The sequence below is a fragment of the Primulina tabacum genome, chromosome 7 (genome assembly GCF_025594145.1).
Source record: "Primulina tabacum isolate GXHZ01 chromosome 7, ASM2559414v2, whole genome shotgun sequence".
Taxonomy (NCBI): Eukaryota; Viridiplantae; Streptophyta; class Magnoliopsida; order Lamiales; family Gesneriaceae; genus Primulina; species Primulina tabacum.
In genome coordinates this window covers 33,971,257-33,997,056 of record NC_134556.1, presented here as the reverse complement: position 1 = coordinate 33,997,056, position 25,800 = coordinate 33,971,257, and the positions used below count along the sequence as shown (strand labels likewise).

At 35.5% G+C, this 25,800-nt stretch overlaps 2 protein-coding genes and 1 pseudogene across 3 annotated transcripts; all 3 read left to right on the top strand.

Moving 5' to 3' along the window:
* Positions 1-4,630: 4,630 nt before the first annotated feature.
* Positions 4,631-8,130, top strand: LOC142551375 (putative serine/threonine-protein kinase PBL21; annotated as a pseudogene).
* A 1,396-nt stretch (positions 8,131-9,526) lies between these two features.
* On the top strand, positions 9,527-14,565 carry LOC142551374 (uncharacterized). Of its 2 annotated transcripts, none has more exons than XM_075660580.1 (8): positions 9,527-10,204; positions 10,519-10,642; positions 11,462-11,591; positions 12,693-12,735; positions 12,825-13,062; positions 13,317-13,418; positions 13,519-13,593; positions 14,080-14,565. In XM_075660580.1, exons 1-6 carry the CDS (start codon positions 9,986-9,988, stop codon positions 13,406-13,408), a joined length of 846 nt encoding a protein of 281 aa, XP_075516695.1. In that variant the 5' UTR covers positions 9,527-9,985; the 3' UTR covers positions 13,409-13,418; positions 13,519-13,593; positions 14,080-14,565. The 2 variants fall into 2 exon arrangements, with proteins under 2 accessions (XP_075516695.1, XP_075516694.1); XM_075660579.1 differs by having other exon boundaries at positions 13,284-13,418.
* Positions 14,566-15,352: 787 nt separating this feature from the next.
* On the top strand, positions 15,353-25,292 carry LOC142551373 (SWI/SNF complex subunit SWI3B). The gene is made up of 6 exons (XM_075660578.1): positions 15,353-15,615; positions 15,713-16,146; positions 16,420-16,791; positions 17,839-17,977; positions 24,643-24,755; positions 24,856-25,292. Exons 1-6 carry the CDS (start codon positions 15,402-15,404, stop codon positions 25,039-25,041), a joined length of 1,458 nt encoding a protein of 485 aa, XP_075516693.1. The 5' UTR covers positions 15,353-15,401; the 3' UTR covers positions 25,042-25,292.
* Positions 25,293-25,800: the final 508 nt, after the last annotated feature.

Genomic DNA, 25,800 nt, shown 5'->3' with positions numbered 1-25,800 from the left:
ACCTTAAAAATGCAATAATTCTTAAAATATTTAAAATAAATATTTTATTAACTAAAATAAAATTTTAACTTTTAAATCTTTAACACCTTAATCGTCTTCGGTCCTCCGTTTCGACTAACTACCGATATTCGTCTGAAAATATTTTAAATTATGAAATCAAACAAAATTTCACAATTAATCAATTAGTCACTCAAAATAAATCATTCAAGCATCAACCTTATTTTAAAAAATTAAAAACAATTATTTAATAAAAATATTTTCTCTTATTCAGCCCTCGGTCTCCGTTCCTCGATCGCAACTCGAATATCCTTTAAAAATACATTTTAATGCAACCATGTAGAAAAATATATTTAAACATGTCAATATGAACAACATAATTAATTAATGAAATTAAATAATTAATTGAAATACACAAAAAATTTAATAACCTGTATGCATGTGGTTCGCGTGGAGCTTTAAATTTTCGGGGCGTTACAGAAAGCATTCCACTTGTTTGCGGTCTGACAACTTTTATATAAAGTGGATTTTAAAGGCGTAAAAGCAAAAAAGACATTAAAAATCATGTAATGAAAGATGCAGTATGTGACAACGACGTGTCTATATTGTCGGACTATAGTACAAAGAGTTTTGAATGAGAAAAAAAACTCGAGTACTATATATATAGAGCATGCAAAAAATAATTTAAAAAAACAATAAGATAAAAGTCAATCGAAGCAAAAAACCAAAGAGCTTGTACACTCAAAGATTTCTGAGCACACTTCTCAAATACACTCTATACCGCTCAACAACTCTCTTTTCAAGAGATTATCATATTTACAAGGATATTGCAGAGGTTAAAGACAACCACTCGACCATTTTCTGCCAGCAAATGGTCGAAAAGTTACAAACGCTTTGAATATTATGATTTGTTCTTTTATTGCATTTGTGGTGTTTTGGTTGTTTGATTAAAGGTCTCAACCGTTGTAAAAGATACTAGGAGTTTCAACTTAAGCAGATGATAAGATTTAAGGTTGAAGCAAGTTGTTATAAATGATTTATAAAATCAAAATCTTCTAGTGAATTCATTTTTAAGTGAAAGAAGGAAAGACATAGAAGGACTCTGGCGTCGAACTTTCATATATCCCTTGTCATTTACTCTACTTTATATTTATTTATCTCGTCGACTTTATATATTTGAGTATATAAAAACATAAAGAACCATCAGACAGTTTTTCACACTATTCGTGGTATGACTGTTTTTTAGAGTTGAGAAAAACATGTCTTGCATTGCTGACACTAACAAGATTGGTCGCATTAAATTTAGTGATCTAGAGATTTTTTTAAAGAGTTTATTCAACCCCTGTTAATATTAACTGGATCCTAACACATCATTTAATCCGTGATATGTTGTAATAAACTGGAAGATAATTATAATATTGTTAGGTATTTTGTTTAACAGAAAAACAAGTAAGATCGTATGTGATCGTAAATTTGTGTTTTATCAGAATTAAGTTTTGTTTGAAATGTTATAACATGTCAAACAACATGCATCGGAATATATAACGTTGTAGCACAAATTAATTTTAAGTAATACAATGAAACACAATAAGTTTTGCACAAGTATAAATACTTGCGTGGTGCCTCAGAGCAAAAATAATCGCTAGAAAACCAACGAGTTTACACAAAACTATCACTAGTGATTTCAATCAAAAACCAATTTTCTCAACGTATTGAGAAAATCAAATGCTTCCCAAAACAAAGAACCAGATTAAAACAATATATAAGGAAGAAAAACACGATGCCAACACTGGAGCAACAAAAATAAATGTTCAGCCAACTCCTTCACAGTTTTTGTCTGCAGATGTCTCTAACAATCACGACAACACGTGGATTCAACACTCTTCAAAACAAAAACAACATTGTAGATTGTTTTCTCTAAAGTTTATGGCGTGCAAAGGTGCAAGAGTATGTATGTGTTTCTGCGTAAATCACCACCCTTTTGCATGAGATGAATCATCTTATTTATAGTTCTAGGGTTTATCAACAAGAAAACCTACACAACATGTAAAGTAAGATTTTTATTAGAAAAAAACTTTTTTTAAACAAAGATACCATATCACAAAAATCTTATCAGATTTATCACATTATCTAGAAAGACAAAATTATAATTAAATATTCAAAATTATATCAAAAAGAAAAAATTAATCTTGGTAAATAAATTTAATTATTTTTTCGACTGTGATTATCGTAAAACCTGAATCTAACACAAGATGATATTGAGATTTGAATCTAATCCGTACTTAAATACAGCACATACGTGGATCCTTGTTAACTCGTGTCATCTGCCGTTAACTTGAAAGGTATTCTACAAATACATATGTATTTGATGTAATATGGTAAATGTATTTGGTGCAATACGTATATGTTTTCCGTGAACATTGTCTAAATTCGATTATCGTGCATGAATTACGTGCATTGCTACGTTTTATTAATATCTAGCATGTTGGTTCAGTTGGCACGCGTATATATATATATATATATATATATAGTGTAAAAAAACAAATATTATATAAAATTTCTTAAAGTTTGTCGAGGTATTTTAGTCATAAAAGTAATTCAAGAATTTTCAAACTATAATTTTGTGGTTGTTTCGTGAAAGAGATGTAAAGAAGTCGGTCACTAAATTAACAGCAGAATTTTTATAACAAACCCGTCAGCAAAATAATTGCAGCAACTTGACTTACGATAAGTCTTTTGTGAGATGGTCTCACGAATCTTTACTTGTGAGACGAGTCAATCCTATCGATATTCACAATAAAAAATAATGCTATTAATATAAAAACAATCTTTTTTTCATGAATGACCCAAATAAAATATCCGTCTCACACAAATTTTTTTCCCTTGAGTTATTTTCACGGAAAATAAAACCGTCGTTAATTTTGGTATACCCATTGTTTTTTTTAGTGAATGTTGATTTTTAGGTAAAAAAATAGCTTAGGATATAAAATTAAAATTTTGCAGTCATCTTGGGAAAAAAGTTAAAAGTAAGGGTATTTTCGTGAAGAAGTATAATAAGTCGTATGTTGTTGATTAGTTATTTATGGGATTCGAGAGGGATACTTTTAAGAATGTGATAATATTTCTTGCACTACTTTAGGAAGCACCGATTTTTTTGTCAACCCAAACTTTGAATTTTTTGTCAATCCAACTTTATGCTTCTCTTTATATATATATATATATATATATATGTTCTAAAATTTTAGATGATTTATTATTATTATTATTATCGTCATCATAGAGTATTTGTTTCGACCTGACTTCGTTATAATAATGTTAGTATTTGTAAATGTTTTAAAAAATGAATATGAACTTTTCATTTACAAAATTTCACAAATTTTTGAAGGAAAAATACATAATTATTTTTTAAAATTATTTGCAAATACTACCTAAAAATCTTCAGCCACAACATCATATTTGATATGAGAATTTCATTTCGTATATTTATTAGTAATTTTAATATGTATACTGTTAAATGTACAGCCAATATATCGTACAACGATATTTACATCAATTAAATTTTGCTATTATATCGTGATATTTTATATTCGATATATCACGATATTTTGATAGATTGAATTTTTTGTGATGTAAAAATAGCTATACACATAAAATCACTCTTTTAATATTATTCACTAAATTTTTCCAACTTTTTTTCTCAACTAAATCCTACACATTGTATAAAGCGTAGATCTCTTGTGAGACGGTCTCACGAATATTTATCTGTGAGATGAGTCAATCCTACCGATATTCACAATAAAAAGTAATACTCTTAGTATAAAAAGTAAAAAATTTTCATGTATGACCCAAAAAAGAGATCCGTCTAACAAAATACGATCCGTGAGACCGTCTCACACAAGCTTTTGCCTTATATAAATCATTGTTTACTTTATATGTCCATTATTTTAAATGTATAAAATCATGATAACTAAATCAATAATTTGAAAAATATCCATTTTATAATAAAAAGGCATAATCAAGCTAGTTATTTGAAAATAAAAATATGTTACACATAAACAACAAATAATATTTATGTATTATATTACACACGCAACATGTAACTCCCGACAATATATGTGTACATTAATCTTTAACCATCGTATCTTATAAAATATGACTATATCGTCGATAAAATTTAATTAGTATTTCTAAAACATATTATTTTTCACTGAAATAAGAAATATGATTTTAAGATAAAATTATATTATTTTTTTTATAAATTAACCAAAATAAAATTTATAATAATTAGATATCCAATACAAGATCTCGATCTCGTTTTGAATTTAAAATCTTAATATGAATTGATAAAAAATTTATTAAAAAGATTCAATGGGACCAAGTTAACATAACATGATCAATAAAGATTGTACGACATAATCACCATGTCCGAGCAGTTTATTACAAGACACGGGATAATCAATGGGAGCGTAAATTAGCAAATCCCGGTAGTGTGTACGGAGGGTGAAAGAGTAATTTCAGTGTCCTGCCTCCCCCCAACGTTTAAATGCAAGCTGTGAATGACAGCGACACGCCACAGTATTAGACTCTGCTTTTATTGCTCTCAATACCCCCAAAAGGCCCACACACTAAAAAAATTCTTCAAGAAATTAATTTTTTTCTGGAGAAATGGGGAAAATGAGAGAGCATTGGAGTCAAGGGTGGCGGTAAAAGAGGGGTGGCTGTAAGAGAAGAAGGAATCTGAGCTAAATATATCAAAAAGAAGAGATCTTTGGCTATAAAATTATAGTCATTTGGTCATAACAAAATACCTCCCTGAAAATCTGGCCTTGTGGGGTTTTTTCTAATGTTGTTTGTTTGTTCATTTCAATGCTCTTAATCTTTGTTTATTTATTAATCCCTGCATAAGTATATAAAAAAGGGCCATATATATATATATATTTTTTGGAGTTGTAATTATTGCTCTAAAAGATAAATTCTTTGGCTGTCTTTAGATCCGTGTTAGCTTTTAGTGGGGGAGGTGTTCTTTTTTCATCTGGGATTTGGATTTGAAGGGGAGGGAACTTGAAAGTGTTCTCTCTCCTGTATTCTTGTTTGTATGATATATTTTTCCTATATCTTTTCTATGGAATGCTGTACATGTGATCGTGTAGTTTGATTCGGGGTTCTGTGAGGTAGATTTTACTGGGCTCTGGGTCTTGTTTTATTTTAAGGATTACTGTGCCTGTGAGGAGAAAGAGAGGGTGGGTGGATGAAAGGGATGAGTTGCTTTTCTTGCATGAGCCTCCGGCGGAAGGATGTGAAGGATTACGATAAAGATACGGCTCTAAGATCAGTGGACGGTTCAGGTTCGTTTTTGTTTTGTTGTTTCTTTAGTCCTTGTTTTCAAATTTGTATGTAATTTTATTACACTTTCTGATGTATCTTTATTTTTTGAATTCATTTTCATGCGCTTGTTTTGTTTCAAACTATAGTTTAATTTGTAGTTTGTAGAAGGGAAAGACTAATTCTAACTAGCGGATTGATTTATTGAGGATTTGCGGTGCTGAACATTTATCTCTTAATAGTTATGCTCTTTTTTCTTTTGTAGAGTGTGGGAAAAAGGGAAACTCTGTGAGGGTAAAAACCAATGAAAGCAACGGCCAAAAGGGCAATGTGGCACGCGGCTTCTCATTCAAGGAGCTTGCGACAGCGACACAGAATTTTCGGGGGGCTAATTTGATAGGTGAAGGTGGTTTTGGAAGCGTTTATAAAGGCCGGTTAGAATCTGGCCTGGTAAGTTTTTTGTTTATCTAATTTTTGAATCTGGATTGTAGTAAAAGCTTAATCTAATTTTTGAATCTGGATTAACAACAGATAATATACATAGGCTCCATGAATCTGTTAAATTGGTTGTGGAATTTTCGTTGATGCAATTTGTTCCTCGAGTGGTGCTAATCTTAGACTCTGATGATCAGATTGTGGCAGTGAAGCAACTTAATCTTGAAGGCCTTCAAGGGAATCAAGAATTCATAGTGGAGGTTCTTATGTTGAGTTTGCTGCACCATCCAAACCTCGTGAACTTGATCGGGTATTGTACTGATGGCGATCAGAGGCTCCTAGTTTACGAGTTCATGCCAATGGGTAGCCTGGAAAATCATCTATTCGGTAATTTTATGATATAATATTTAGTTGAAACAATGTACATCAGTCTGTGTTTTTGTTCTTCACTTTCTTTTTTGAATGTCTTCTTCACTCTCGTTTGATGTTTTATGCTTAGACTCGTCTATATCGGTGCTTAACATGGGACTGAGTCATTTGTAGGCATTTTTTTCACTGGCTTGCTGAAAACCATTTTAATGGCCGCGTTCGTTTCGTTCTTAGGTGCTTTGTTTAAATCTATTCAACGTTCTGGATGAGGCCTTTCTCATAGAATCATAGTGGAAAGGGAAACAACCTATCTTCCAATTACTGAGTTGGGCCTCAAATTTTCATTTCGTCTTGAAGCTTGTGCAATTTTTAAGCTATAAAAAAATCTATCCTCCATGATTTGTCTTCTTTACCAACAAGCATACCTGGCTTAGTCATTCACATATTAGCCATGCGAATGTATTATCCTTTAACAGTATATCAATATTTAATAATGAATATGAACGAATGAGTTTCTTATCAAAATTATTTTTGTTTAGATATAGCGCCTGGTCAGAAGCCACTTAGTTGGAGCATAAGGCTGAAAATTGCTGTTGGTGCAGCTCGAGGCCTCGAATATCTTCACTGCAAAGCAAATCCACCGGTCATCTATCGCGATTTGAAATCTTCGAACATATTGTTGGACAATGACTTCAACGTGAAGCTTTCGGATTTTGGACTCGCCAAACTAGGACCTGTTGGTGACAACACTCACGTCTCAACACGAGTCATGGGGACTTATGGGTACTGTGCCCCGGAATACGCCATGAGCGGCAAACTAACTCTAAAATCAGACATCTATAGCTTTGGCGTGGTTCTGTTGGAGCTGATTACGGACGCAAGGCTATTGACAGCTCTAGAAAGCCTGGAGAGCAGAATTTGGTTGTATGGGTGAGTTTATACTCTTCAACTTCCAGTAGTTTACTGTAGCCTATCAAGTATCAATATATCTTTTTCAAAAATGAATCTGCATTGAAAATTCTGGAAGAATTTTTTTCCATGTTTCATGTGAACATAATCTAGAAATAGAAGCATTATATTTATATATTTTCTTTTGTAAAAACTGTGTGTTTATTTAGTTATACAAAATCTCTATGATGTTTCCAGACCTTAGATATGGTCCTAAAAATCAGTGTGTGATGGTCGTGCTGCATTAGAATTATTAGAAATCAAATAACATTTCTGGAATCAGATTTGACATTATTGTAATTATGATATAAATTTGATTTGATTTCATTTTTATGAAGAAATTTCGGACCATATTTATCACAATATTTTTTACCACTATAAAGAGATGATAGTTGTTATCTAAGCTAGAATAAATAAAAACATCGCCTCTCAACGATAGTGATCCTTTTTTCCCTTGCAGTCTCATCCTTTTTTGAAGGATCGGACGAAATTTTCCCAGATGGTGGACCCTCTACTTGAAGGGCGTTTCTCGACCCGAAGCCTGCAACATGCTATTGCAATCACGTCCATGTGTCTTCAAGAACAAGCTAGTTTCCGCCCCCTGATAAGTGATATTGTTATGGCACTCGAATACTTGGCTTCTCGAGCTGATGATTCTTGTAGAAGCAGATCTGTCTCACAGTAGGACATCATCATCACCATCTCAGATGGATGTTAAAGTTGACTCGAGAAGAAAAGATCTCGAGAACTAATGCATATTCTCGAAGGCTCCGGATCAAGAGGCTATGACATACATATCATCTTGTGTTGATTCATTTGGTAAGCAGCGAATCACGATTTGTTTGAGCTGATCTAACATAGGCTTTATATTTTATTGGCCAAAAATTTACACCTGATCCTGTCTTTTGTAGCTATATACTGTAAATACTTGTGGCTGACATCTTTTCTTTTTCTTTTTTGTTTTATAAGTGGCAAGAAAGTCGAATATTCCTTTGGTTTTATACACCTTGAGAAGCAGAAACTCGTATTCGAACCCTCATGTGTATCAGTTTACCTGTTTTTCGAGTTTTAGTGCTCGAGATATCCATGTATGAATCGTGTTGAGTAGCGTCGTGTACTTTTCTCCATGTATGAATCATGTCATGTACCGGTCGTGTACCGGTAGAGTCCGGGGTTGGCCATTGCCTAGCAGGGCTGTACGGTGAGTTGCGCGCTCTTGATAAATTTTCCTGTAATCGAGTATATATTTCCATTTGAAATATAGGCTAAAATTTAAATTTGATCCTTGTAATTGTTTTTTGGATGTTTTTAGTTTCGTGCCTCAGGCACTAAGGCACTAAGGCGATTAAAATGTTTTAAATGGATTTGGCTTATTTTTCTTTTATAAATTATAGCCTATAGTATGGTTTGCTTTCTACTCCGGTTTATACGATAAGTTATTATTTAAGAAATATAGAGATGAACAAGAAAAATTAGATTAAAAAAATGTTCAGGCCTTCATCTAAACGCTGGGTCGTCTAATTGTCTGTCTGTCGACGACAATATTGTTCATGTGTCATGATATAGACTTGAGTTGAATCCTGTCAGTCTAAACAAATATAACCCGCTCCGGAAATGATTATTTAATAAGAGTAGATTTTTTATCAGATGTCTTGCGAATCTTTATCTGTAACACTGGGTCAACTTTACCTATATTCACAGTAAAAAGTAATACTTTTAGTATAAAAAATAATATTTTTTCATGGATGACTCAAATAGAGACTCGTCTAATAAAATACAACTCGTGAGATCGTTTCACACAAGTTTTTGTCATTTAATAAATATCAATCAATTAAAAATTGTGCATCGGATATATATAAAAATTCATTTATTTTCAGGCTTCCCGAATGTATATCTCGCAATGCTATTCATAAACAGTGTGGACTTTTTTTAATTAGATTTGGGCCCCAATTAATCTCAAATTGGCCCAAAACTATTACATAATTTTTTGATTATTTATGCACAAATTCACAAATTTACTTAATAAATTATAAATATTACAATATAATTATTTGTAGTTTAAAATTAATTTAACTCATTTTTTTTTGTATATACATATTTTAAAAAATAATAATTAAAAAAATATATCTTTTTACTTATGTGCCATATTATAAAACTTTAACATTTTGGTTCGACTTAGTTGCATCAATGTCGAATTTCATATGTAATTCTAAAAATATATATTACTAACTTATAATTTATGAACAAAAATATAAAAAACATATTTTCTTTCAAATTTTACTCGTGATTGTAACTTCTCACTATCATCAATATTCCTCGACTTTAATTTTATATAATTTCAGTTTCTTTTATTCTATTTTTTTTAATTTGTTAATGTTATTTATTCATCTATTTTTTTAAAATAGACAATATTTATATATTATACTATGGTCAGTATAAATAATAAAGATTGGCACTGGTCAACATCCAGTTCTATAAATTTTCCGACAGCGGATCATAACCCACTTTTGTTTGGGTTTCGACCTGCTGTTTCCATCCATTCCAGCTTCAATTTTAGGGTTATGTTTCCCTTTTTTTTTTTTGGGTTTCAGTTTCGGCTACCTTGATCTTCATGTTTGTTTGATCCATCACCCTTTCTTGTAAATTAAAGTTAAAAATTAATTATTAGCCCTTCTGTTGTAAATTCCTTGTTAATAAAAAGATATATGGTTTTGTCAATCTTTTCAGCAGTTATTTGGGTTTTTCTTGGGTTTGCCTGTTGAAATGGTGCTTTAGCATCACTTGAATCGCTGCCTTCCTCCCTGTTGTGTTGATAATTTACTAGAACCTCTTGTATTTTCTTCCTTCCCGCTTTCTGTTACTTACGAACGGGGAAAAGGGCCAATTTTGAGTGTATTGGTTTATTTTAGTGAGTATGGCATATCAGCAGCAACCAGCTAAAACGGGCCCTGGTGGATTTCAGCACATGAATTCTCCGTTTGGTGACACCACTTTTACTAAGGTCTTTGTTGGGGGGCTTGCTTGGGAGACTCAGAGTGAGACCATGGGACGATATTTCGAACAATTTGGGGAGATTCTTGAGGCTGTTGTCATCAAAGATAACAACAACGGTCGATCAAAAGGCTACGGTTTTGTGAGTTCTTGGTCCCGATTCAGAAATACGATGACTTTTTGTTGGTTTTGTTTTGTTTTGTTTGTACTGCAGTTGTGTAAAGTCTGGATTTTGGTTACCGTGCTGTCCGGTTTATAAAAGTTAGAAGATCCAACATAATTAAGTTTCTTTTACATTTTGCTGCTGTTCCAAATTCTTGCCGTTTGACTGACCATTTATTGTTTTATTAACTTTGATCATCTAGTGAGATTGTTATCAGTAATTTCTTTTGCCGAAAATGGAAATTTGGATGATCTAATGACTATATTTTAAAATGGTGTTTGTACGGAGGTTAGGTGACTTTCCGGGAACCTGAGTCAGCTAGAAGAGCATGTGCTGATCCTACTCCAATTATTGATGGCAGGCGAGCAAATTGTAATTTAGCATCACTTGGGAGACCTAGGGCAGCAGTTCCTTTTGGTACTGTACCTCAATTATTGTGCCCATCATGTTTGATATGGGAGCGTCCTTGAGTTTCCAGTTTTGGCTCTTATTTGACAGAGTGTTCAACTGATTGTGAAAGATATTAAACTTCACTTGCTGGCCTAACATCAATGGTGTTTCTGGTACTTCTTGAGCAGTTTGACTCGAAAACGTTGCTGGTGGACTACATGTCCCCATTTTCCAATTTAAAATATAATGCACTCTTACAAATTCGCTATCTTTGAATTCATGCCTAAGTAGTAAGTTTTCAGTCTTGTACTGCTACTACTCAAGGACTTGGTCCAAATTTTTTAGAGCATGACTGGACAAGATAGCACTGGTTTAATGATTATTACTGCTGTAAAAAAAATTTTAATCAGCTGCCTTCTATGCTTAAATGAGCCAATCTCTTTATAGTCCGATTACCTTTGTTGTTATGAGTTCCGCTTGTTATTTAGAAAGTTATGTTTTTATTATCAAGTATGTTCTTATCCACAAATTTAATTCTTGCTCTTAAACATTATTTAAAATAATGACTGGACATCCTCTGAAAATCTGGGTTAGCACACAAAATTCCGTACATCATACATGAGTTTTTAATTCGATTCTTTGAGCATGCATGTGGAATGAACCTAATTTGAGGATGACCGACTCTGTCATTCCAGATTGTGTAAATTGTAAAGGTAATGAAATTTTTTTCTGAATCAGTCCTTGCTTCAAAACAAGTAAACCTCGACTGTAACCTTAAATGTAGTGTTTTCAATGTAGTCTCAATGCACAGCATAATTTAATTTTTTCTGCATTTGTTGCTCATAGAACGTTTTAGATCTCCATCACCTTATCCTGGAGGCCTGCCAGCTGCTAGGGGCCATTACATGGGAAATTTTCGCTACCAGCAACCTGTCCCTCACAATCCTCAACAAGGCTTGGTGTATTCTCCATATGGGTGAGAGACTTGTCATAAAATGAATTTATGGTCATGGTATTTTGAATTTTGTAGATTTTGTAACTAGATTTTACTTTCCACATCCAAACTCCTGGTATTATTTTCAAAATTGCATAATTATTATTTATGGTACATTGTGTCTCACTAGTTCAAAAGCTGCCCGGAACAATTATAAACAATGCAGAAATATAGCAAAAATTTGGGAGTACATGATCATTACTCTTGGTTTTACTTCACATTTGACAAATCTTGTCGAATTCTATATATTATCTTTATGTGAAAAAAATAAAATAACCAATACCCTTAGAAGAGTTATATTTGGAGTTTCAGCTATTTGTTTTTGTTGACGTCTTCCTTGTGGCCTGGTACAAAAAAGTCTATTTGTTTGTTCTCTGCTTTCTTCTTTTTTTGTATTTGTGATAATTACATGATTCCAGCTGTCACATTATATCGTGTTATCATGACATAAGCTGCCATGCATCCATGTTGATACAAGTCTGCTTTAATGAAAGTAACGTAGAAGGATTGTCCAGCAACAATAATTTTCTCAATAAGTTCTTGCAACTAATGTTATGGTTCTTGGATAAGAAGAGAGTGAATGATTAAGTTTATGCATGGAGAAATATGGCCCTATCCATATATATGATGTGGTGATTTAGGATTGTATAATTTTGGCATATCAAGTTATTATGTGTTCAAGCATCCATATTTGTCATGGCTTGATCAACATCCTTATATTTCATACTTGGCAGAGACAAAACTGTTTTAAATGACAGAAACAGTTATTCTGCCTGAATTTAAGCATTCTAGAATCAAATTCTGTTCTGCCTCGATTGATTGTAAAGTTGTTATTCTTCAGGATTTTGTATATGGTTTGGTTTTTTTTTGAAGAAATATGGTTTGGTTTTAGAACATCACATTTTATATATGACGGAAATTCTTCATTTTTGTTGGTACGCGAGAAATAAGTGTTTAATCACATAGTGCATATTATCTGGAAAGTTTTATGGCCAAAATCAGAATTTGAGTGCATAAATTGAGTATATTCTATAGTTCAATATTCTTTCACAATTGATCATTTAAACCCTTGAATTGATACAGGTTTGCTGCTGCTGCTTATAGCCCAGAATATACTTATTCTCAGGTCTGTAGCATTGAGAAACTCGATCCCAAAGGGTTTTCATAATATCATTATTCTAATATTCTTTAAGTCATTCTTACGTTATCTTATAGGGAGTTTACAATCCCTACGGAAGTCAGCAAAACCTTCAAGTATATGGTGTACCTGGAGCAGTTAACACAACCATGTTTCCTTACAGCCAGATGAGTCAGGCGATTCTTGGAAGTCATAGTTATACAGCATTACCAGGATATGCAATGCCTAGTCATCAGATATTGCAGTTTGCCGGGCCTAGCGTCAATTCAATGACAACTAATCCTGTTCCAGCTATTCCAGTGCCGTATCCTACAGGTATGTATATTTGGTTCCCCAGAAGGCAATAACAGAACTCCACCACCTCTCATTTCTTTGAAAGCCTATCGTTGGCCACCCTTCCTAATGATTTGTAGTCCTCAAGTATTTTGTTCTCTACCAGGATTTTATGCTCACAACATCTTTCTGTATGTCATCCATGGCATATGTTAATCGGTTTTTTTTATGGAACATTGTGTTATAAATTTAGCTTTGAACAGGAATCCCTGCGGTAAATATGTTGGTTGTATCAGGTGCACCTTTTCCACAGCAGCCACAGTTCATACTACCTGCACATTCTCCTCAGTTTGTAGAGGGTAGCGGCTCTGACCCAAAAGCTGGGTGAAGAGTTCTAGGCAAGTCCCATCATCCACCTTTGGATGTATGTTTTTCATTTGCCATTATTTCCTTTATATTCTTATTACTTAGTTATGCCACCTTTTCATCTACCCTTAGATTGCAGCAGGACTGTTACTTGAGTGGCAAGGCTTCCAGTCTAGCCTCGGAAATCATCTCTTTTGCATTCTAGAGGTATCTGACTAGTTTTGAAATGTCTTTGTACTTGTAATGGTTTTCAATCTTATCTATTCAGCATTTCATGTTTTCTGTCTGCCTCAAAGTTGGGATAGGGACTATTCGGTAATAATGTAAAAATTATCATCTGTTTGAGAAGCTCTTTCTCCAAATGTTCTGAAGGAGCGAGTGTGTTGTATTCCAAGAGAGTGACTCTGAAACGGTCCAATCAAATGCTTTCGGTTCCTGTAAATTGTCATAAATATCTGCCATATTCGAATCTTCTTGGTATTATTAATATAACTTCTCAATGATATTGTTATCCCATTTGATCTAAATGGAAATACGGTTGACGGCTTAGGGAAAATGAACATAAACTGGTAATGGGTATGCTAGTATCTTAATTACACCTCATCAGGAGTCACCAAATGGTATCATCATGTGTCCATTCTGTATTGATAATCTTCAGTTCGCACTCATCCAATATTTGTTCAATACGTGTAGGTCTTTATATTGTCATTTTCACCGAAGACTCAATGCCCGAGTAGCTCCTGATGGTGGAGGGAGGAAATTGGGACTTGCAGGCCGCACTTCCTCCAATTCCCGTGTAACATCATCTAAACTGTTGTACTCTACCGGCCATCTGGATTAGCTGGCAGAGGGTCATTGTCAACTTATGGTGGCCGCCGGAATCGGTTTCTGGCATCCATCTATATAGTAATTAAATGGTATACACTAAAAGTCATCCTATAATCAACATATGATTCTTGTTTGTTATCCGAAGTACCCTTCATTTTGTGGATAATCTCTGGGGCCTTCGTGTTGCATCCTGCATTGTATTTGAAAGTTCAGTCATCATTTCTGTACATAACAGTTCTTATTTTTTTCGCCATTGCTTTAAATCTGGATTCATAACTTGGAGCTTCAATTCAAGGTATGAGAAGAAGCTCCAGGTCTTATGTAACAACAGAGAGCTTTCGACTGTTGTAACCCTGTATCTTTCTCTCATCTGAGACAATTCTTTGTGAAATATTATGATCTCTGAGACACTCGAGATTTCGGCATTTCTTGGTCGTGGCGCAGTGCCACGGAAAGATAGCAAGAATATCATGAATTTGAACCTACCCAGACGAGGCTTCTATCCCCGGGTTTTGATTGTTTTATTCACTTAAAAATTAAATACCATAAAATAAAAAAGAATATTTAAGGAAATTATATTTGTATAACTACACTATGTATATAAAAAAATTTGGTTAAATAATTTCGGTCAACTCTTTTTTGAGTATTTTGTTTTTTAACCTCGGTCAACTATTTAATTAAGAAAATGATCTACTCATGTGTATTTCAAATACACACAAGAATGTCATTTTCTTAAATAAATAGTTGACCGATGTTATTTTGCAAATTTTTCCCTCTTTTTTTAAGAAAATGACCTCCTAAAGTGTATTATCGGTCAACTATTATTTTTAGAAAATGACCTTCTCAAGTGTGTTTCAAATATCCTTGAGGAGGTCATTTTTTTAAAAAAAGAGTGACCGAGGTTAAAAAATAAAATATCCTCTTAAAAATATAATTTATATTAAAATTTAATATGTGTGTTTACGTCACTGGATATTTGGCACTGATTTAAAACAATGTTTTTCCAAAACGAATCTACAAGGAAAAATAATAATTTTAATATAAAGAATAATATTTTTTATATAAATATAATTGTTGCGGGATCAAATGACATTTTTTTGTGTTATTTATTTATTTATTATGCATTTATACTCCGTGCTGTACGAGTAGTACCAGTATACAAACTTGCAGATCAAGGGTTTATTATTATGGCTACTGATATCACCCCACCTCCCAAACCCTCCCCTCAGCCCGCCACCGCCACCGCCGAGGTGGACCCTACGCCGTCAACCACTGATTCCGCGGCAGCCACAATCGCCGCCCCCACTGCTGCGACAAACAGCTCTGTCAGCCCGCCTGCTTCCATCACTCCCCGCCCGCCTGAACCCGACGCCGAGGTCATTCACATCCCCAGCTATTCCCGTACGACCATTACCCATCAAATTTTCTTAATTGTGGTGTTTAATTTTGATAAAAAAATGTTCTTTATATGTTGATTTGCTGCTTTTGCTTTCATTAGGGTGGTTTTCGTGGAATGCAATTCACGAATGCGAGGTTCGTTTCGTGCCGGAGTTCTTTGATGGAAGGTCGCCATCAAAGAACCCCAAGTTTTATAAATTTTATAGGAATACCATCATCAGGAGATTCCGAGATAATCCTGCCAGGAAAATAACGTTCACGGAGGTGAGGAAGACCATAGTCGGCGATGTGGGGTCTATTCGAAGAGTATTTGATTTCTTGGAGTCTTGGGGTTTGATCAACTTTACAGGTTCTAATTTGAAGCAGCCGCAGCTAAAGTGGGAGGATAAAGAGAACAAATCCACTACTGCCACCTCGCAGGGTGGCGAAGTGCCTGTTGGTGGCAGCATCAACGCTGATGTTGCTCTACCGAAAAACAGGCTCTGCAGTGGATGCAAGACACCTTGCACCATTTCTTGCTTTGCCTCTGATAAGGTTTTTTTATCGTTCGTTTTTACTTATTTAAATAATTTTTCTGATCGAGTTCACTTTAGCTTCTATTACTTCAATGCTGTTTGAGCTCTATGTTTGTATTGAATTAATTGTGTGCTTGAGCTACTGTTGCACGTACATGTCTTTGTTTTCTCTTGTGCCTCATCCTTACATTGCATATGGTTTGTTCTTCTTTGTTTTGTTTGTTAAAGTATTAGTCCTGGTAGATTAGAACCTAATGTGGTTAATTGCTGATAATTTTAATTTATTGTGCAGCATGATATGATACTTTGTGCGAGGTGCTATGTTCGTGGAAATTATCTGGTAGGTATGAATCAATCAGATTTTAAGCGGGTTGAGATCAGTGAAGAGGCAAAGACAGATTGGTCCGATAAAGAGACTTTGCAGCTTCTGGAAGCAGTTATGCATTATGGTGATGACTGGAAGAAAGTTTCAGAGCACGTCGGAGGAAAAAATGTGAAGGACTGTGTAGCTCGCTTTATAAAGCTTCCTTTTGGGGAACAGTTTGATGGTCCTCCAGAATCTGCTGAGCTGGATGCAGAGTTAGGTTTACAGAATGGGGCAACGCCTGCAAAAAGAATGAGTCTGTCACCACTTGCTGATGCAAGTAACCCAATAATGGCACAGGTAACTATTTTATCTTATACTGTGGTAGAACTTAGTTCTTGGATATTCTGATTAGAGGTATAGATGAATAATGTCATAATCTATGTTTGAAGAGAGAGTTGGCACTTTCTTTTTATCGTGGTTAGAAGAAATACGGTCTTGTCTTATCTCTTTTTTATATATTTTGCATTTTATGCATAGGTAAGTGAAGGATGCGTTTGATGTATAATTTTTTTCCCTGGGGATCAAAATTTGTTCATTCTCATTGCCCTATGGTAATAGGAACACTGGTGGATTTATTAGACTAAAGCAAGGAGGTTTGCTATTTCCTTGTAGTTCCATGATGGTGTTTCTCACTAATTGTATTCCCTCTCCCTTTAAAGGAGTTGAACTAATCCTCGATTTATGTGAGCAAAGATGCAGATGATGTGTTGCTAGTCAATGATCTGAGCATAATTTCTTCCTGTTTTTGGTTTGTCTTTGCTCTTGGATTAGGGATAATTGGCGGCAACTCATTTGTCACTCTCAACAAAATACTAGCAACTGAAATACATTAAATGAAGGGGCAAAGATATCCAATTGAAAGATGTAGGAATCAGTCCTACACGAACAACGGTTTGAGGGGGCATAATGAAGTTTTATACTTTAAATACCTAATTTCAAGGTTGTCTAAACTCTTCATTGCTGTATGGGAATAAATAAACAATAGTTAACTTGCTAGTTGATATTAACTAGTCATTCACTTTTTAGGATGTAACATGAGCTTAGCGTGCTTGTGAGCTCAAATTTTGATGACCTCGAGCTTGTATATGATCGTTTGAAAGCTCACGAGCTGGCATGCAAGCTCAAATTTATCATTGTGCATTGTGTCTTCATCATGTAAATTTTGATCAATTTCTCTTCATAGTTAAATTGTGCTATGCTGTTTTAGAACTTGAGTTTGGAACCTGTTGAACGAACTTAGAGAAATGGTCTAAATCGAGCTCTCAATCTTGAAAATTTTATCTCGATCCTTTATGCCATTATTGGTATATAATTCATGATTGTTTGTTACTAATGTATCTTTAGGCTGCTTTCCTCTCCACATTGGTGGGGGTCGATGTTGCAGAAGTAGCAGCACATGCAGCAGTAACAGCTTTGTCTGATCTCATAGATGGAAAAAATGAGGATCATTTAAAAGCTCCGTCCAACATAGCAAACCAGCAAGGTATGAACTATGAACTGGAACTCGTTCATTGTTTAATAGAGGAGACTTATAAAGTACTTGATAGCGGTTAAGGCCATAGTTGTCAAAAGCGCTCTCCTCGGTTGCATAAGACCAAGGCCTGCGCTTTGGGGAACTCCGAAGCGCAACAGGTTTAAGAAGCAAGCGCTTTTCTGCGCTTCGCTTTGAGGCGCTAAGCGGTTGCTTGTGCACAATTTTTTTTAAAAAAGTTTTTGGCAAATTAAAATCACACTTCCAAAGTCCGATTTTAGTCAGCATGAAAAAATGAAGCCCCTAAACCATCAGATTGTTGTCTCGCTTTTCTCACTGCCTCGCCCCTGCCCCTCCGCCCCGCCTTTGCCTCGCCGCCCACTCTGCCCTGCCGTCCCTGCCGTTTTCCACTGAGACTCAACTTCATGTGCTCTATAAAAATATGCATCCTTCGTTTTTCTGTTAGGTTTTTGGTTTTCAACATAAACTGTTATCCACGTGTTAGTGATAATGCATGTGGGTACTGGGTATCCTTTTCTATGCAAATAAAAAGTGATGAAAATAGTAATTCGTGAACAACTGGATAAAATAAGTAAAATAGGCTGGGCTTGTGCCTCGACTTTTGGATGCAAGTGTTTTTCTTAGTGTTTGACCTGATTTTTAGTTTTACCCACTGAACAAAAGATTCAAACAAAAAGGACAAGTAATTTATTATTTATAGGACTTCATAGTTCTTGTTTTTACAAATCACAAGTGAAGATTAGTCTGCAGATCATAATCGGAAGGGTGTATTTTTGAAGAGGGATACCAAAAAACAAATCGAAGGACAACAGAACATGGGCAGTTCGGAAAATTCAGGCAGTCGAAGTTGTGTATTCGAACCATGGTATCGTGGGAAGCAAATCAGGATTCTCAAAAAGTTAAAGCCCAAAGTTGAAAATGATTTTCATAAAGGGACGATTGAATCGGTGAACATCTCACCGATTCAAAAATCAGGTTTTCCGGAAAAAGAGATGGAGAGTAATCTCAATGATAAGAAGTTTGAGCATGTTTATCGTAGGAAACAAATCAAGTCACATCTTGATTCATGCTATGTGCGAAAGGGAGAAGATTCAAAGATATCAGTCATTGAGGAAGACATAGATTTACAACAAGATGATGATGGATATTGGGATAAACAATTACATCAAGGAGTGAGGGACGAAAGCTCAGACAACGGAGGTGAATCCAGTGAAGATCACAATTTCGGTTGAAAAGTTGGGTATATCGGGAAACCATAGTTGTCAAGGGCGCAAGGCGCACCGAGGCGCACAAGGGCTCTGGAGCCTGAGGCGCAAGGCGCAAGGCAAGGCGCGCGCCTTATCGAAGCAAGGCGCACGTTTTTAATTTTTTTAAAAAAATATATTTATCTTAGAATAATATATTAAAATATGAAATAATTAAGTCACAATGTCACACAAAACAACAAATAATTAATAAGTTCATAATAATAAGTAACACGATTAAAATTCTTCAATCCTCCAAATCAAGTTCATCTTCTTCCATCGAATCATCAGAGTCCCTAGAACTTTCGAACTTGTATCCTTCTTGATCTTCACCACTTTCTTGATCAACATCAATTTCTTCTTCCTCTTCATCCAAAAGATGTGAAACTGGCATTTTTCTGGTTGTTTTGGATGTAGATGTCCTTATCTCGTTTGAAGAAGATGAAGCACGAGATCTAAAACCATAAATCGGTTCCCCAACCCCAGACGCTCGGCCTACATCACCCCATGTCAAATCATCATCCCCAAAGACTAGATTATTTTCTTCATTGTCCAATCCTCCCATCAACCATTCATTGCTATCATCGATATCATCCAATGAAATAGGATCAATTTTTTGGCTGTAATTCTGTTGCAGTCTGCAGACTCTGCACAGCTCTTGTCGCTTATTTAATTTGTTAACTGGGCTGCTAGGGTTTGGGATTGGGCTGGGTCTTTTACGTTTTAAGTTAATATTAAAAAAAACAGAGATACTGAATTTTTTTAAAAAAAAGCATTCTCAGGCGCGCATGAGCTCGCCTTTGTAAATTGTTGCGTCTGGAGACTAGATTATTTTCTTCATTGTCCAATCCTCCCATCAACCATTCATTGCTATCATCGATATCATCCAATGAAATAGGATCAATTTTGGCTGTAATTCTGTTTCAGTTTGCAGACTCTGCACAGCTCTTGTCGCTTATTTAATTTGTTAACTGGGCTGCTAGGGTTTGGGATTGGGCTGAGCCTTTTACGTTTTAAGTTAATATTAAAAAAAACAGAGATACTGAATTTTTTTAAAAAAAAGCATTCTCAGGCGCGCCTGAGCTCGCCTTTGTAAATTGTTGCGCCTGGGATTGCCCCAGGCGCAACACCCAGGGCGAGAGGCGCTCGCCTTTGACAACTATGCGGGAAACATTTTCTTAGGGCAGCAATATGGGCTGGATGAAGGTTCGATAAGCGTGGGCCTGGGTATGGAGGATCCTAAGAGGGTAGTCGAAAATGAGTGTTTAAAGAAGATGGGTGTAGAGAAGGTGGAGTTCTCGAATCTAAAAGAAGACATGAAGGATGGAGGAGATTTTTGAATGTAGATTCAGAGAGATTACAGGGGCTGTCGAAGTGAATCAATGAAAATTTTTTCATGGAACATTAGCGGGGGTGGTTCAGCTACACGTAGGGGATTGATACGTGCTGTTATTGCCAAAGAAAAACCAGATTTAATAATGTTTCAGGAAATCAAAAAGGAGGTGGTGGATAGGAGATTTATTGCAAGTATTTGGAAGTCGAGGTTTGTGGAGTGGGTCACTCTACCTGCATTGGGTCGGTCAGGGGGAATTCTGATTATGTGGGATCCAAAAGTCATTTCGGTTACGGATAATTTGATTGGGGAGTTCTCGGTTTCAATTCATATTCAAAAGGATGCTCATATCGACTGGTGGTTTACAGCGGTCTATAGTCCATGCCAACCAAGATTAAGAAATAACTTCTGGGATGAACTGGCAGGGTTGAGGGTTCTATGTGGGGAGAGATGGTGTTTGGGGGGAGATTTTAACGTAGTCAGATCATTACAAGAGAAAATTAATAGTCGTTTCGCAGACCACAAGCACGTTCTGTTTTGATACACTGATACAAGAACTAGAGTTGTGCGATCCACCCTTGATGAATGGAAAGTTCACATGGTCGAATTTTAGGGATTCACCCATCTGTTGCAGATTAGACAGATTCTTGTTCACGGTGGGTTGGACTGAAATTTATCCATGACATAGACAAATACTCTTGCCAAGAATCACCTCGGATCATTTCCCAGTGGTCTTTGATTTGGAAAAAAGTAAGTGGGGTCCGATGCCTTTTAGATTCGAGAATGTGTGGTTGAGACATCCAAGCTTTAAAAATTTGGTCCAATCGTCGTGGAATAATGCAAGGTTTCAAGGATGGGAGGGATATATATTTATGTTGAAACTCAAGGCAATGAAGGGTGACATCAAAAGATGGAATGAAGTAGTTTATGGGAGAGTGGAAATGAAATCAGCAGAGTTAACAAAAGAAATCAACAGACTGGACGAATTAGAGAGTGAGGGTCTGGGATCGGAAAAAGTAGTGAACGAAAGGAAAAAAACAAAATTGTTGCTAGAAGAGTTGATACGTCGTAAGAATCAAATCTATTATCAGAAGAGCAAGGTCAAATGGATTACCGAGGGGGATCAAAACACGAGATTTTTTCATTCACTTCTAAATCAACAGAAGAGCAAGGCAACCATTGACAGGTTGGAAAGACATGATGGTTCAATTACAACAGATGAGGATGAAATTGTCTCTATTATTATAAATTTCTTTAAGGAATTGTACAGTTCGACAGAAACGAGAGGTTGGGGTATTGAAGGAGTGGAGTGGTGCCCCATTGAAGATGATTGAGGTCGAGAGTTAGAAAAAAACTTCACGGAAGAGAAGGTTAAGAAAGCGGTCTTTCAGTGTGATGGATGTAAGAGTCTGGGGGCAGATGGATTTACTTTGGCTTTTTTTCAAGATTGTTGGGATATTTTGAAACGAGATCTAATGATGGTTTTTGATGAGTTCTTTCAAAGTGGGATCATAAATGGAGCTACTAATGAATCATATATTAGTTTGATACGAAAGAAAGCTGAATCGAACGAAGTGAAGGATTTTAGACCAATAAGCCTGACTACAAGTTTGTATAAGATCATAGCGAAAGTTCTAACTGCGAGAATTAAGAATGTGATAGTATATACTATATCTGAATCTCAGAATGCTTTCGTTGAAGGAAGACAAATCCTGGATTGTGGCCTCATAGCGAATGAATTGCTCGAAGAGGGGGAGAAGAAGGAAAAAAGGGGATGTGTTTTGAAGGTGGATTTCGAAAAGGCTTATGACAATGTAAGCTGGGAATTTTTGGATTTTGTTCTGATGAAAAAGGGGTTTGGAAGAAGATGGAGATCTTGGATGAAAGGTTGTGTGTAGAATGTTTCATTCTCTGTCATGATCAATGGGAGACCGCGAGGTAAATTTAGGGCGTTTAAAGGTCTTAGACAAGGAGATCCATTGTCTCTTTTTTTGTTCAATTTGGTAGTAAATGTGTTGGGGAGATTGATCAACAAAGCAAAGGAAAGGAATCTAATTAGGGGGATCGACGTGGGTATGAAAAAGGTAGAGATATCTCACATTCAGTTTGCGGACGACACATTGTTCTTTGTGCAGAATGAAGATCACATCAGATTCCTGGTGCAAGTGGTAAGAAAGTTTTGTGAAATGTCTGGATTAAAATCAATTGGGAAAAAACTGCTTTGTTGGGTATTCACCGTGATCAAGGAGAAGTTGAAATGTTAGAACAAGTGGGATGTGGCGAGGAGATGTGGCCTATTAAGTACTTGGGCGTGTCTTTGGGTGGCAATCCATTACAAGCATCATTTTGGGATCCCGTCGTTGCTAAGATGTCGAAAAAATTGGCAAGTTAAAAGAAAGCTTTCTTGTCGAGAGGTGGAAGATTAACACTGATTTCGTCGATTTTGAATTTTATTCCAATCTATTATACGTCTCTATTCAGGGTCCCTAAAGGAATAGCGGAAAAGATGGAGAAAATTTCAAGAAATTTTTTATGGGATGGAGCGGATGGAGATGTTCATAGTCACTTGGTCGCGTGGAAACATGTGTGTAAACCGAAGAAAAAAGGAGGCTTGGGTGTTGGAAATATTATATTGAGAAACAAGGCATTGCTGGGAAAGTGATGGTGGAGATTCTTTGAGGAAGAAGGGACATTGTGGAAGAAAATTATTGTAAGTATGGGTTGCAAGAAAATGGGTGGGATGCGGGGTTGGCAAGAAACGTAACGTTCAGGTGCCCATGGAAGTTTATTTCCCTATTATACCCGACTTTTAAGCTGAGAGTGTCAGTTAGGGTGAGAGGAGGTAACAAGGTCAGATTTTGGGAGGATTGCTGGTGGGGGGATTCTTCTTTTAAAGATATTTTTCCAGCTTTATTTCAAATATCGACATTTCACAATCTACCTATAGCTCATTTTGTTCACTTCGACAATGTCTCATCTACCAATTCCTGGGATTTTCATTTTAGGAGAGCTGTGAGAGAGGAGGAGATTGTTCAGTTATCCGAATTATTAGGGGTTTTAGATTCGTTTAGGTTAGTTGAAGGGCTAGATGACTATCTTGAGTGGAGAGGGGATTCTTCGGGTACTTTCTCTGTCAGATCCTTCTATGATTCGTTTTTTCCTCATACTCGCTTTCCAGATTTTCCTCTTTTCCATGTAATCTGGAAAGTTCCCGTCCCAAAAAAGATCCAGATTTTTTCTTGGATAGCAACTCAGGGTAAGCTACCAACCTTGGAGAGGATTCAAAAAAGATGGCCCTCAATTGCTCTGTGCCCAAACTGGTGTGTGTTGTGCAGAAAAGAAACAGACACGCAGGATCATATGCTCATCCACTGTTCATTCACAAACAAATTGTGGGCTAGAGCTTTGCAAGATCTTCGATTAGTTTGGGTAGTTCCTAAGTCAACAAAGGATTTATTCTATATGGATTTGGGGCACATTACTGGTACCAGAGGAAGAATTTTTTGGCAAGTGGTGGTGCATTGCATATGCTGGACGGTGTGGTTGGAAAGAAATCGAAGAATTTTTGAAGACAGAGAAGAGACTGCAGAAAAAAGCTGGGAAAAAATAAAGATTATCATTGCAATGTGGATTGGAACCCATCAAGATTTTAAGAATGTTTCGATTTTAGATTTGATGAGAGATTGGGAATATGTATATCATTAAGATAAACTCGACATTATGTGCTTCTTGATGACAATGGACCAGTAGTCCACTGATGTAATCTTTCTTAAGTTATTATTAATAAAATATTGTTTCTTATAAAAAAAGAGATTTACTTCTTTATTTGTCCCCCAAAATTGCGAAACATCTGACAGTGCTTCAATGGGTACAAAGAAGATTTTACTGCATCGTTGTATGAGAAAGTTCAAAAAGTTTTATGCAAGCATAAAGCATTTGAACAGAGAAAAATGATATTTGAAAGTATTAATATCTTTACCTTATTCTTGCAATATGTGGGTGGCTCCACCCTGTTTGGGGTTATACGTAGATGGAAAAGAAGTGTCATTTCCTGCTGAACTTCCCATTTTCCAATACAGATTCTGAAATTGCATCTAATGATACAATGGAAGGAGCTTTGGCAGAAGCCAAATTACAGCTTGAGAAGGAAGAAGGAGAGCTGGAGAACGCGATATCTGGCATTGCCGTTCAGGTATCCACTTCTGCAATTTCTCTTCATTTATTCGGCTTATTTTGTGCAATTTTAAACACCTGCTGGCTTTCGTCGTTATGTATTTTTTGCCCCCCCGCAGACTAAGGAGATCGAGGACAAGATCCTTAATTTTGAGGAAGTGGACTTACAAATAGAGAGGAAATGGAAACACCTGCAACTATTGCAGAGCTCTCTTTTTGTTGATCAACTCTCTCTTCTGTTTCACCAGTCTAACGACTCGAAAATTGTCGAAAACACAGGTTCAGATGCCATTAAAATTGATTGATGTCTTGACGTTGCCCTCTTTTTTAAGCTATGGTAATCCCTTCTCAACTTTTGTACGCTAGCACTAGTATTCCGTTGCCAATATTTTTTTAACCATCCATTCAAACACGCCTGTAGATCTTTAGTCCAACATATTAAGTAGAGAATGGATGTCTTTATCTATGGAGTTGCGAGTCAAATTGTTATTGTTCAGATAAAAAGTTGGAGAAATTTGAGACACGTTTAATATAATGAAAAATAGTGATTAGAATATGGATTTGTTTAACTTGAAATGTTTATGGTTTAAGTAAGCGAATTTTGAAGTGAGTGCATCTAACATAAAATGGAGTGTGAATAGTAATTAGTGATTCTTGAACTTGAGATCGACAAACTCGATTTTTCTCGAACGTTAATCGAGCTAAATTGAGACGAGCTTGAATTCGAGCTCGGGTGCTATTGTATTAACACAAAGCGAGTAATAACTAACTAGAATTGATTACAATTTATTAACATCTCATAAAAGTGGGAATCTTAATCTTAATTTTATAGTGTCAGATTTTCTTGTCTGTTGGGAACAAGGCTCGTCATGTCATAGATTTTGGGATGGCCTCTTTTTGCAATGGAATCCAACAATACCCTATTACGGCGGGATCGCATATAGAAAGTGGGGCGTATTAATTGAATTAATAATAATTCAATTAATAAATATAATTATTTTTCCTTTAATTTTTTTATTTTAGATTATATTATATAATATTAAATATATTGCACGTAATACTTC

Bases quoted from the DNA above. Each gene is read 5' to 3' on its own strand.
- LOC142551374 (XM_075660579.1), top strand. From the start codon at position 9,986: ATGGCATATCAGCAGCAACCAGCTAAAACGGGCCCTGGTGGATTTCAG. The intron at 10,205-10,518 runs GTGAGTTCTTGG...TACGGAGGTTAG, and splicing joins GATCAAAAGGCTACGGTTTT to GTGACTTTCCGGGAACCTGA. The intron at 11,592-12,692 runs GTGAGAGACTTG...GAATTGATACAG, and splicing joins TTGGTGTATTCTCCATATGG to GTTTGCTGCTGCTGCTTATA.
- LOC142551373 (XM_075660578.1), top strand. From the start codon at position 15,402: ATGGCTACTGATATCACCCCACCTCCCAAACCCTCCCCTCAGCCCGCC. The intron at 16,147-16,419 runs GTTTTTTTATCG...TTTATTGTGCAG, and splicing joins CTTGCTTTGCCTCTGATAAG to CATGATATGATACTTTGTGC. The intron at 24,756-24,855 runs GTATCCACTTCT...GCCCCCCCGCAG, and splicing joins TATCTGGCATTGCCGTTCAG to ACTAAGGAGATCGAGGACAA.